The sequence below is a fragment of the Psammomys obesus genome, unplaced genomic scaffold (assembly GCF_907164565.1).
Source record: "Psammomys obesus unplaced genomic scaffold, mPsaObe1.curated_primary_1811, whole genome shotgun sequence".
Classification (NCBI taxonomy): domain Eukaryota; kingdom Metazoa; phylum Chordata; class Mammalia; order Rodentia; family Muridae; genus Psammomys; species Psammomys obesus.
In genome coordinates, this window is record NW_026596155.1 from 4,027,330 (window position 1) to 4,039,985 (window position 12,656).

General features: G+C 39.6%; 1 protein-coding gene across 28 annotated transcripts in view; it reads left to right on the forward strand.

The window, feature by feature from the left end:
- Sec31a (SEC31 homolog A, COPII coat complex component) overlaps window positions 1–12,656 on the forward strand; it is a 56,272-nt gene that overhangs the window by 13,596 nt on the left and 30,020 nt on the right. For 18 of the 28 annotated variants that reach the window (XM_055594553.1, XM_055594559.1, XM_055594561.1 and 15 more), the window contains exons 5-13: window positions 702–797; window positions 2,937–3,077; window positions 4,575–4,717; window positions 6,063–6,162; window positions 8,656–8,817; window positions 9,020–9,172; window positions 9,379–9,612; window positions 10,744–10,818; window positions 12,324–12,362. In XM_055594553.1, coding sequence (XP_055450528.1) covers window positions 702–797; window positions 2,937–3,077; window positions 4,575–4,717; window positions 6,063–6,162; window positions 8,656–8,817; window positions 9,020–9,172; window positions 9,379–9,612; window positions 10,744–10,818; window positions 12,324–12,362 — 1,143 coding nt within the window. The remainder of the gene's footprint in view (window positions 1–701; window positions 798–2,936; window positions 3,078–4,574; window positions 4,718–6,062; window positions 6,163–8,655; window positions 8,818–9,019; window positions 9,173–9,378; window positions 9,613–10,743; window positions 10,819–12,323; window positions 12,363–12,656) is intronic. The other 10 variants (XM_055594560.1, XM_055594567.1, XM_055594568.1 and 7 more) reach the window with 1 other exon arrangement.

The window sequence follows — 12,656 nt, forward strand, 5'->3', positions numbered from 1 at the left end:
AGGCTTAGAGTTAGGAATCTGAAAGAGTCATGCCATCTTCCTGGGCACCTTTAGATAGTAGGAGCCCCAGAGTTTGGACACTTTCAGGCTTATGTTAGGCCAGCTCATAGCACCAGCTGATTTATGAGTGTGGAAAGTAGCAGGTGAGGTCAATTTGTGAAGCAGGTTATATACTTGTACTTCTTAACAGTTTTAGGACTGCTCCCTGCAGCAAAACTGTGTACCCATAAGCTGGAAGTATGTGAAAACAGGGCAGGCTTTATTAGCTGTCCTGTGCCAGCTGTGAGGTACTGTTGAAGGACACAGTAGCTGTACAATTTGGCTGTCTTTGAGAGCAGTAATCAGCAGCTGCTTTTGTATTCTATAGTCACCTTTTTTCCAGAGATGCAGATTCACAAACATCAGTCCCTACTTGACTAATGTGACTGATTCTTTTAAACAATTTAACCATACAGCCGTTCTTGTTTTGTAATGCATTGCTTTAAAATGACTTTCATTTTCAGTAGACATGCTTCATTTGAAAAGTTTTGTAATGTTTCTCTTAAAAAAGTTAAGTTTGATGGAGAATTATGGGTAATTAGGAAGTCACATATGCGATTGTTTTGATCAATAGAAACATTGTATGTATTAAAGCCAACTTTTTGGTTTTTAGTAATCTGAGTTTTCAGTTATTTCTTATTTGATTATGTTTCTTTTTGTAGACCAATTTGGTGGCCTCTGGTGCTAATGAGTCTGAAATCTACATTTGGGATCTAAACAATTTTGCAACTCCAATGACACCAGGGGCTAAAACACAGGTAATCTGTCAGTTGTTGGTCATCTGGAACCAAAGAACTAAAAGTCGTTCTTTCAGATGTGTTTATGTTGATTTGAAGTTTCTGAGTGCAGACCAGTGCTAAATATCATTAATTTCTGGTGGCATACTAAAGTATTCATAATTAATATTAATATGTTAATAATTAATTAAGGTGGAGGCAGGAGGATTGCCATGAGTTTGAAGTCAACTCAGAATATAGAATGAGACTTTATCTAAAATCAAATGTTACTGAGTGTGGTGGTGCATGCCTTTAATTAACCCCAGCATTCCCAGGCAGAGAGGCAAGCAGATCTTTAATTTAAGTTCAAAACCAGACTGGTCTACGTGGCAAGTTTTAGACCAGTTAGAGCTACATAGTGAGACTCTGTCTCAAAAAATAAAACAAAATATAGTCTTTCTTCAAAGTATCCATGATTCTTTGTGCAGTAAGTAGTCATTCAGCACCTACCAATTACCAGAATTTGTGGTCCTAGGCCTAGAGACTTATATACTACTGATAAATGCTTCATAGTTGTCTTACATGGCATTCTAGTTCTTTGATGAATTAGCTCTTTTATCAGCTTACAAGACACCCATTTCTCCTGTGTATCTCATGTAAATTGGCTAAGAGCTTCTTTTGCTCTCTTGAATTTTCCCAGTTGCACTGGCTGTTGTAACTGCTTCTACCATTTTGAAATTGTTTTGTTTTTGTTTTCTCAGACATGGTTTCTCTGTGTAGCCTTGGCTGCTTTGTAGACCAGGCTGGCCTCAGAGATCCGCCTTCTGGGATCACAGGCATGCACTACCACGCCCGGCCCATTTTGCAATCTTGAAAGGTGGCTTAATGGTAGTGTATAGTCTACTAACAAAGGCATTTTTTTCTTGGTAGTCCAGCCTGCCATTTTTGTCCTGCCTAATTGTAGGACACATTCACCAACCATTAATTTTGTAGTTTGTGGTCTATTGTGCAGAAAACACAAATTGAAGAAATTTCTTGGTTTTATAGCAGGAACTCAATAAGTGCTTGTTAGGTGAGACAGTATTAAACAATATGAAGTATTTGAAATCTGTGTTTTAAACAATATGGTATATGTTGTAAATGTATGAATTGAAATTAATGGAATAGATAGGTCTAATTTTTAAGTAATAGATTTTAATAAATAAATAAAGAATCAACCAGGCATGATGATACATACCTTTAACCTCAGCAGAGGCTGCTGGATCTCTTGAGTTCCAGGCTAGCCAGAGCTACATAATGAGACCCTGTCTGTCTCAAAAAAAAAAAAAAAAAAGAAGAATAAATTAAAAAAAAAAAAAAAAAAAAAGAAGAATAAATTAAAAAATAAAAAGAATGAAAAAAATTATAAGTGAATAATCTGAATTTATATTTAGGGGATAGAGAGATGGCTCAGAGGTTAAAAACAACTGGCTGTTCTTCCAAAGGTTTTGAGTTCAATTCCCAGCAACCACATGGTGGCTTGCAACCACATGGTGGCTCGCAACCATCTATAGTGAGATCTGGTGCCCTCTTCTGCTGTGCAGACATACATTCAGGCAGAATGCTGTATAAATAATAAATAAATAAGTCTTTAAAAAAAAAAGAATTTATAATTAAATTTATTTTTCTATTTTGAGATAAAGTGTTACTATGTCATTCTAGCTGTCCTGGAACTCAGTATGTTGACCAAGCTGGCCTCCGACTCAGAAATTGGCCTGCCTCTGTCTCCAGAATGGTGGAATTAAAGAAGTGAGCCATACCCAACTTTATAATTAAATTTTAATATAGTAATGTCCTAGTTACTTCCTGTTGCTGGGATTAAACACTACCCAAAAACAACTGGGAAGAAAGGGCTTGTTAGGCTTACATATTCCGGTCGCAGTAGCATCTGGGGAAGTCAACTGGCTGGCTTCCCTGGCCTCATTACTTCCCTTCTATAGCCTATACCCACCTGCCCAGAGACAGTCCCCCACCAGGGGACTGGTATCCCCGTACCAGTCAGCAATAAGGAAGTGCTGCACAGACATGCCCTCAGAGCCGACTTTGATGGAGGCAGCTCCTCCCAGAGACTCCAGTCTGCTAATTGACAAAAACTAACCAGCACAGGAGGGAGATGATTTTTAATGGTTTGTTCCTTAATAGCCACCAGAAGATATCAGCTGCATTGCATGGAACAGACAAGTTCAGCATATTTTAGCATCAGCCAGTCCCAGTGGCCGGGCAACTGTGTGGGATCTCAGAAAAAATGAGCCGATCATCAAAGTCAGTGATCACAGTAATAGGGTGAGTGTGAGATTGCTTTGTGATAAGCATGTACTCTGTCTACTGTAAGTACACTGTGTTTCAAGAAATCAAATTTTTATAAGATTAAAATCCTGTCTCTTCACCCATCAATAGTGGGATGAATGCACTTCCTTGTGAAAATAATTAAATACCCAGTAAACCATGTTGGGTATGTTTTTAGGCGTTTAAGCACTTTATTACTTTGTATGCCTGTGTGTGTATGTGGGGGTAGGTTCATGTGTGCTATGAAGCACATTTGAGTTCAGAGGATAACTTTTGGGACCCTGTTGTCCTCTTTTTACCATATAGGTCCCAGAGATTAAACTCTCTGCTGAGAAATCAGTAACCTTTGCCCAGTAAACCATCTTGATGGCTTGCTGTTGTTGTTAAAACCTAAAAAATACTTATTACATTTATCGTGTGTGTGTGTGTGTGTGTGTGTGTGTGTGTGTGTGTGTGTGTGTATGTTGGGAGGGGAGATGTCTTTGTCTGAGTGTGCACGCTCCATTGTGGTCCAAGGACAATTTGTAAAAGTTGGTTCTCATCTTCTACCATGTGGGTCCCAGTGATTAAACTCAACTTCAGCAGCAAGTGCCTTTACATGTTAAGCCGTGTTGCATGCCCTGGTTAAAGATTTTCTAAAATAACAGTACCTAAATCAGAATGAGTGTATCATTTAGAAAAATACCACAAGACTGTTGAAAGGAACCTTCTTCCAGATTATTATAGTTTAAGTGGACCAGAAGTTTTAAAACACAGGTTTCAGTGGAATGAAGAATACAGAAATAATTTTTTTTAGTAATCATGTGGGATATTTACTAGAATTGAAACTTCATTATTGGTAAACCCCAATAATGTTACTGAAACCTTTGGTGGGAGTTGTTGCTTAAGACATTTTTCTATTTAGATTGATCAATTTTGAGAAAAGATGGCTTTTTTATTTTTAATTCTGAGCTTTTATTTTCACTTTTGAAAATGTCATATTTTCAGTTTGTATAAAATATTTCTTTTAGTTACAATATTGACAGTGAAATTGTCTTAGATAATAGAATTATTTTGACTCTGAATTGCTTTGTGTATCAAGTAGATGAATAGAAAACCTACAGATGTTATAGTGTTAAGACTTTAAATTTCTTAAGACTATTTAGTAACCCTGAACACTAAGGTTCTCAACTTGTGGGATACAGGTCCTTTGGGGGGTCGTTGACCAATCCTTTCATAGGGATCTCTTGAAGCCATTGGAAAGCACAGACGCTTATATTATTATTCATAACAGTAGCAAATTCATGGTTATAAAAGTAGCAACGAGAATAATTTTATGGTCAGCACAACTTGAATGTATTAAAGGAAGGTTGAGAACCACTGACTTAAATGGCTTGGAACAAGTCTGAGCTGATACTTTTTCCTGCTGGTTTCATTAACATCATGGTCCTTAGGTCTTATTTCTGCTTTCCGTAAAGTAACGTGGTTGATAGGGAAGGGCCTTCCTCTCTGCAGATGCACTGCTCTGGATTGGCATGGCACCCCGATGTCGCTACTCAAATGGTCCTTGCCTCCGAGGACGACCGATTACCAGTGATCCAGATGTGGGATCTCCGGTTTGCCTCCTCTCCTCTCCGAGTTCTGGAAAACCATGCCAGGTACCATCCAGCTGTCGCAAGGAACTTTTTTCTTCATGTTTTGTTCTTAAAACACACTTATTTTTATTTTAAGCAGTAGTTATGATTTTTCTCTCCAAAGTGGTAGATAGATCATATCAGGCTAACGTGTATGGTTTGTTAAAGATTTTCTACCACTTACTTAAAATAATCAGGGAGGCCACAGAGAAGTGTGCCTGTAATCTCAGCCCTTGGCAGGTAGAGGCAAGGGTCAAGGTATGCACAGCCATCCCCAGCTACGTACTGCATGGATGACTCCAAGTCGTCCAGAGTAACTAGTAAACATTTGAGTATATCGAAACACTTAAGACAGCTTTGACATTGATTATACGGTTAGGTTCATATTAGTCATCAGACCTAAGAAAATGAGATGCCACATAGGAATAGCTCAGAACCTGGCTTGATTCTGTTTTCACTTTACTTTGAAAGCAAACATTTTTGAACAATTAGGCCATCTTCTGCTTTTGTTTTCCATTTATACGTTGAGTAGATATTTTGAAAAATATAGGGATTTTCTCATGTTTCAGTGTTTTTTACATTTCATTAATTTGGCAAACTTCCTGCCATTGATACTTAGGTAGTAACAAATTTCTATAAATTAGTTATTGTGTTTAAATAAGGAAATTCTTTTTAGTATCATACTAGTTCCTAAGTACTTTGGAAGCTTCTGTTCTTCCTATTTGGTGACAGACAGACTGAAGTTTAAAGCCCTTCTCCCCTGCGCTATGTAGGAGTTTATGAAGGAGAAAGTTCGTGATCTGTCTGTGAGTTGCTCATTAAGAAGGATCTGGTCAGAATGTATTCTTTGCCAGATGTTATGCTTTAGTCTAATTTACAGCAGAAAATGTGATTCTGAGGAGTCTTAATGTTTTTCTTATCATATTTAAGATTGAGTTTATTAATTTATTCAGTAAAACAGACAACATTCCCACCTGTTTTAGTTGCTTTTCTGTTGCTATGAAGAGATACCACAACCAAGGCAGTTTCTGAAAGAGAGCAGGGGTCGAGGTGCTGGAGCTGAGAGCAGGAGGCAGAGAGAGACTCACAGCCCACCCGCAGTGACACACCTTCTCCAACAAGGCCACACCCCTAATGGTTCCCAAACAGTTCCAACAGTTGGAGACCAAACATTTAAACATATAAGCCTATATGTAGTATAATGTCTTCCTTCCTTCCTTCCTTCCTTCATTTCTTCCTTCCTTCCTTCCTGTAAGTTAACAATTTGGACTAGTAAACAGAGTTACATTGGGGTCCTTTCATACCTTTATGTCGCTGTAATTTTTTCTTATTTGTTCCTTTCTCCTGTCTGTGTTTTTTTTTTTAATAGGGGAATTTTGGCAATTGCATGGAGCATGGCAGATCCTGAATTGTTACTAAGCTGTGGAAAAGATGCTAAGATTCTCTGCTCTAACCCTAACACAGGAGAGGTAGGAAAAGGAATGTTTCTCAACTTTTCAGCCCTTGTAATATTATTTCTACCTAAATACGAATTCCCATATAGATTTTAAGCCCTTGATTATAATTGAGACCATTGGAGGTTGTGAGATGTTAGTCCATCAGTGCTCCATTAGGAACATTACCCTTTAAAATTAAAATTAATTTTTCTCAATTGGAACATCGATTCTAGTTCTACAGCCTTTTATTTCTTTATTTTTATTTTTGTGCATTGGTGTTTTGCCTGCGTGTATGTCTGTATGAGGGTGTTGGATCCCCTAGAACTGGAGCTGCCATGTCAGTGCTGGATTCGAACCTGGGTCTTCTGGAAGAGCAACTAGTGCTCTTAACCACCGAGCCATCTCTCTAGACCCTAGCTATAGCCGTAGACATTTGCCTTTTTTCTATTAAAGTAGATCGTTGCAGATGCTTTTGTAGTGATTCTGATGGGAAACTAATGAAAACACAAATGGCTGGTGCTGGGAATGTGGCTCGGTGGCCAAGTACATGCTTAGCAGGAGCCAAGTTCTAGGCTTCCTTTCCAGCACCATCAAAAAGTGTCTTCTGGCTGGCTAGGTGGCTCAGCTGTTAAGCCTGGAAACCTGAGTTTGATTATACACGCAGTGGCTACACATATAACCTCAGCGCTCCTCCAGCAAGGTTGGAGGAGAATCACCTAGACCAACTTGGGTGTGCAGCTCAGCAGAAATAACAAGACAGAATGTGCCTCAATGAGGTGGGAGGAGGGAACTTACTCCTGAGGGTTTCCGTCCCTGTGTGTGCTGGGGTACATGCCCCACAACACTTGCCCATACCATGCACACAGACACACAGAAATAAGTGAATAACCAAAAATGTTTTCATAGAGTTTGTTCTTCTAGGTGTTGAGAATTGAACTCGGGGTCTCAGGTGCTCTACAAAGCTATATTCCCAGCTTGTCAGTAGATTTCCATCCATTTTAATAAAAACAAATTTTCATTTCTTGATTTCTGGTTTGAAGTTTTAGATTATGCTTTCTATAGGAATACGTAAACGTAAAGGTTAGGGAATTGAGAACAACATTAAGCCAACAGTAAATTCTGCCTGTGTCATCTGTAGCCAGGGAAAATAAAAAACAAAAAAGTTTGTGCTTTTCCCTATACCTGTTCAAGTTAGGCAGATTTCTTGAAATGCACTGTTCTTTTATCATTTTCTTAGTTATAAAATAAATTTTGGGCCAGGCACGATGCCACACAGCTGTAATCCCAGTACTCGGGGAGACAGAGGCAGGAGGATCTCTGTCAGTTTGAGGCCAGCCTGATCTGGTCTACAAAGGAAGTCCAGGACAGCCAGGGCTGCACAAAAAACCCTGTCTCAAAATACTAAATAAATAAATAAATAAACAAACAAACAAAGTAAGCTTTTGTGTGTGGCTGTATTTAAAGGAATTGACTTATTCAGTATATGCTCCAACTAAAAGCTTAGACTTTCTAGTTCAGTGAGGTTTTGTCAAGTTACGTGTCAGCGTCAAAGGCACGAGTAGGCGGGGCACGCACTTCTGAGGTTGGGTTTTGTTGGTTTGTTTTTTAAGTAAAGCATTTTTAATGCCACACAACGCCAAAGTTAAGGTCATTTGGCTTTCCTTAAGGCCTAACATGAACACTCCTGGGATTCCCAGTCGCCACCACACTCTGGATTGGCAACAATTCTGATAATTTTATTTTTAATTTCTTCTGTGTATATACATTCATGTATGTACAAGTGCATGTGAATTTATGTGTGTAAGCACGTGGGCTGCCAGAAATTGATAGTGTGTCTTTGTCAGTTGCATCTGTACCTATTTTTTGAGATGGGGTCCCTCATTGGTGTCCCTCAGTACTGTCCGGCTAACCCCAAGAATCTTCCAGTCCCTGCCTCTCAAGCCATGGGATTACAGGCTAGTAGCAGACCTGCCTTTTTATGTGGATGTTGGGGCTTGAACTGTAGCCTCATTCTTGCATGGCAAGTATTTTACAGATAGCACCATCTCCCCAGCCCTGCAAAAGCATGTTTTAAATTTTCCCATGTCTCTTTCCTTCCTTAGAAAATTTTGTTAGGATTCTTCAGCAGTAGGAATGGCATATACACACTTTCTCCTTTGGCTAAAAGCTGGATTTGCCAGTTCTTTCTAAGGGGATGGTTTGCAGTTTGGTCTTCAAATGACCTAAACATAGTTATTTGGATCTTGCCAGGTAAAAATAGTTGAAAAGAGTAGGATTCAAATTTGATAAAATGCTGTCTTTCCAGCTGGTCTGCTACTGCCATTTAGGAAAAGAAATATTGACTAGCATTCCTGTTATTAGTGGACCATCCCAGGGCCACTGAGGTGTCAGAAGAACTTACTGTTGGTTTTCTTGGCTACAGATTCTTAAAATGTTCAACTGCTCTCCTCACCAGCTTTACTTACTTTGGTTGTGACCGGCTACACCTTTTTCTAACATGTACTCATTTTATTTATGTTGCCCTAGGTGTTATATGAGCTTCCCACCAACACACAGTGGTGCTTCGATATCCAGTGGTGTCCTCGGAACCCTGCCATCCTGTCGGCCGCCTCCTTTGATGGACGGATCAGTGTTTATTCTATCATGGGAGGGAGCATAGACGGTTTAAGGCAGAAACAAGTTGACAAGGTAATAGGCGGTATTAAAGCTTTTGATGATTACAAGTGAGAAAAATAACCACATATGAGTAATTATTTTTAAAGTGATTTCACCAACCAACGATAGCACTTTCCCGGATAATAGTTACTAAACATTTTGTTGTTGTTGAAAAATTACAACACTGTTTATATAGATCACTGATTTATCCTTTTTATAAAATTTTTTTAAATAGCTGTCATCATCTTTTGGGAATCTTGATCCATTTGGCACAGGACAGCCCCTGCCTCCATTACAAATCCCGCAGCAGACTGGCCAGCACAGCCTCGTGCTGCCCCTGAAGAAGCCACCCAGGTGGATCCGGAGGCCTGTGGGCGCCTCCTTCTCGGTAGGTGGACCTTGTTTCTATGAGGCAGCATTAACTGAGAAGTTGTGGGCAGCACAAAGTGCTTCTCACTGAAAGCACTGAAAAGTGCAGAGGGACAGCTGAAGGGTAGGTTGGGGTTTTGGAGTGTGGGAGGGTGTGTCAGTTATCTACAGTACATTCAGTGGGGGCACAGCTTGATGGCTAATGAGTTCATGTATTCTCCACAGTTTGGAGGGAAACTGGTAACTTTTGAGAATGTCACCGTGCAGCCTCAGCAGGGAGTGGAGCAGCAGCGGCGGCAGCATGTGTTCATCAGTCAGGTGGTAACAGAGAAAGACTTTCTCAGCCGCTCAGAGCAGCTGCAGCAAGTGGTGCAGTCCCAGGCCTTCATCAGTTACTGCCAGAAGAAGGTCGATGCTTCTCAGACTGAGTTTGAGAAAAATGTGTGGTCCTTCTTGAAGGTATAGTTGGGTTTATTTTGAATTTGCTTGTGTGTGTGTGTGTGTTTGTTGTACACTTGCTTGTTCATTTTACAGTGAACACATTCATCTACTTAGCCCTCTCTCTGGCCTTAAAGTTGACTTTATTTCATATTCAGTAAGTTTAATTATTCCTATTATAACCAAAATCTGTCTATCTTTTGAAGACACATTTGGATAGTGTGATTTCAGGAATGCATGATGAAATTCAAGAGACCCAAGCTGGGCACAGTAACACCGCCTATAATGCCGGCACTTGGATCTCAAGCTCAAGGCCAGCCTGGGCTGTGTAGCCAGAAACAAGCTTATAAAGAGAACACAGCCTACTCTCTTATGTCATTATGAGCTAAATAGTGCAGAGATATATTTAAGGGAAAGAGATTATCATTCAGCAGACTTAAAATTAGAACATGAAAGCATAAAATGCTTAGTATCAGTAGCAAATGTGGTTAATGAACATGTGGAGAGGGCATAAGGAGAGGGGCAGGTTAGAGGCCTTTCTTTTCCTGCTGTTACAGAAGAGTCAAAGAAAAAAACAACCTTTCAGCAAGTTGTCTTTTCATAGGGGAGTAAAAGTTTCCTCATTGGCCATTTTGCTTTCATGAATGTTTCTTGATACTGAATTTTCCAAGACAATAAGGTTAAATTCTATAATTGTAGAGTTTCAAGGTCAGCCTGGTCTATATAGTAAGTGCCAGGTCAACCAAAGCTATAGAGTGAGACCCTGTCTCAAATAAACCGCCCCCAGTCTAGCATTGTTCAAGAGAGATGGCTCAGTGATTAAGAATACATATTGTTCTTTCAGATGAGTTGAGTCAGGGCCCCAGCACCCATGTTGGACTCAAAGCAACTGTACCTTTAGCTATAGGGAACTGATGCCTTCCCTGACCTCCGCCAGCACGGTACTCAACATGCACAAACCAGCACTCAGGTGTACACATTCTTACATGATTTTAAAAAACACAGTTTCCAGAGTTAAATTCTTTTTAAATAGTGAATTTTCAGGACTTTGTAGACTTTAGATTCTTTATTAATTTGATTTGGAATTTGGTCAGTTCTTAGACAAACTAGGATTTAAATGTAGGTCTTTGATGATAATGTCTCTTTTAAAAGGTAAACTTTGAGGAAGATTCTCGTGGGAAATACCTTGAGCTTCTTGGATACAGAAAAGAAGATTTGGGGAAGAAGGTAAGTCTCTGAGGAAGTCAGGTAACTGTCTCAAGACAGTTACGTGTTTTTGTTTTTTGATAAAGTTCTATTCAAATTTTCTCAAATCAGTCAATAAACATTTAATAAGAATTTGTATTTATTACCAAAGTTTTCAAATGCAAAATTCTACTTTCTGGCTAGATTTAGAGGCTGCCAGAAACCATCTTTTAATTCAGCCTGGATAATCAGGAGTAATTTGTCCTTGACAGATGCTGCACTCACTGAGGGTGTACTGGGGTGCGTTACAGTGGAGGCCACAGTGGTGTCTTTCCAACTGTGCACAGCTCACGTGGGAAATAGACTCTGTCGGAGCAGCTGCAGGTCCCATGCTAGCTACAGAAAAGCCTTTAGCATGGTTTGGGCTTAATGGTTTTTTGAGACAGGGTTTCTCTGTGTAGTCCTGCTGTCCTGGAGCTCTCTCTGTAGACCATACTGGCCTGGAACCCACAGAGATTCTTCTGCCTCTGCCTCCTGAGTGCTGGGACTAAAAGTGTGTGCCACCACTGTTCAGCTAGCATGAAATTCTTAAATGGCACATTGTTGACCAACTAACATATAGCTGGACCAGGATTGAATTGTCCAGTAAACAAAGTCACAGTAGTTCGTTTTGTAGTTTTGAAAGAATTTCCTTTTTTAGAGACAAAAATACGTTACAGTTTCGTAGTCTTCTCAGAAAGAGTTTTAATTGTTTCAGTGCTGACATTAGCATGAGCAACAGTAAAGACAAACCATAGAAACCTTGAAAACATTGTTAGTTCTTGGCATTCATCACTATTGGCAGTAACAAAGGTTTTCTGTAGAATGTCTGTAGCTGCCTAATGTGTGGGCTGTATCTGGTGCTCTCTAGGTGTGTGCTCCTCTGAGGGCACGCAGGTTTGGAATCTCATTACAGCCACACTGTTACTGCCTTTTCTTACTCCTTTAAAGTGTTTATCAAACTTCATTATGGCTGTAGATCCTTGATTCTCTGATTTTTCTAAGTTTTCAGGAGATGAAAGTTTTACCTGTCTGCCTGAAAGCAAAAATTAAAAAATAGATTCAAACAGTGTCTTTTTAAAAAGTGTTTGTAACCAGGCATGGTGGCCCTGGCTTTAGTCCCAGCACTAAGGAGGCAGACGCAATGGATCCCTGTGAGTTCCAGGCCAGCTAGGGCTACAGAGTGAGCCCCAGTTAAAAAACAAACAACTACAAAACAAAAACATTATTTCTAGTTATTTAAAACAACAAAGTACAAGAGAGCATGTTTCTTTCAAGGTTGATTTTGTGATTAGACAGCAGAGCTGAAGAACACCCGCACAGTAGAATTCAATGTAAATGAAACTAGAACCAGTAAGAACCCTTCTGCACAGATCTTCGCTTTCCTTAAACATACTCTCCCCGATAAGAACTTGTGGAGTTGTGCTGAGAATGGGGGAACACTAAACCTTGCTGTTCGCCCTGAACTAGAATTTCATTTAGTAGGTGAGTTGTTATTTTCATTTCAGATTGCTTTGGCCTTGAACAGAGTGGACGGATCCGATGTGGTAAGAAGGCCTTAAAAATAGCTGTCTTCTGAGAGTTTGCTTAGGTCATGACAAGGAAGTGTAATTTGAGAAGCTGATCTGTTTTGTGCTTCCTGGTTTAAAAATACCAATTCTAAGTATTTTAGTCAGTTCATAATTTTCATCTTAAGTTTAGCTGGTAAAGCATATCATTCTTTTGATATATTGAACTTTATAAAAGGAAAAGTTGAATCAGTGCCTGCTCAGATACATAAGGCAGCTCTTGTATGTCACATGACCTATGGTAACAGAAAGGGAAGGTGTTGGCAGTGATTG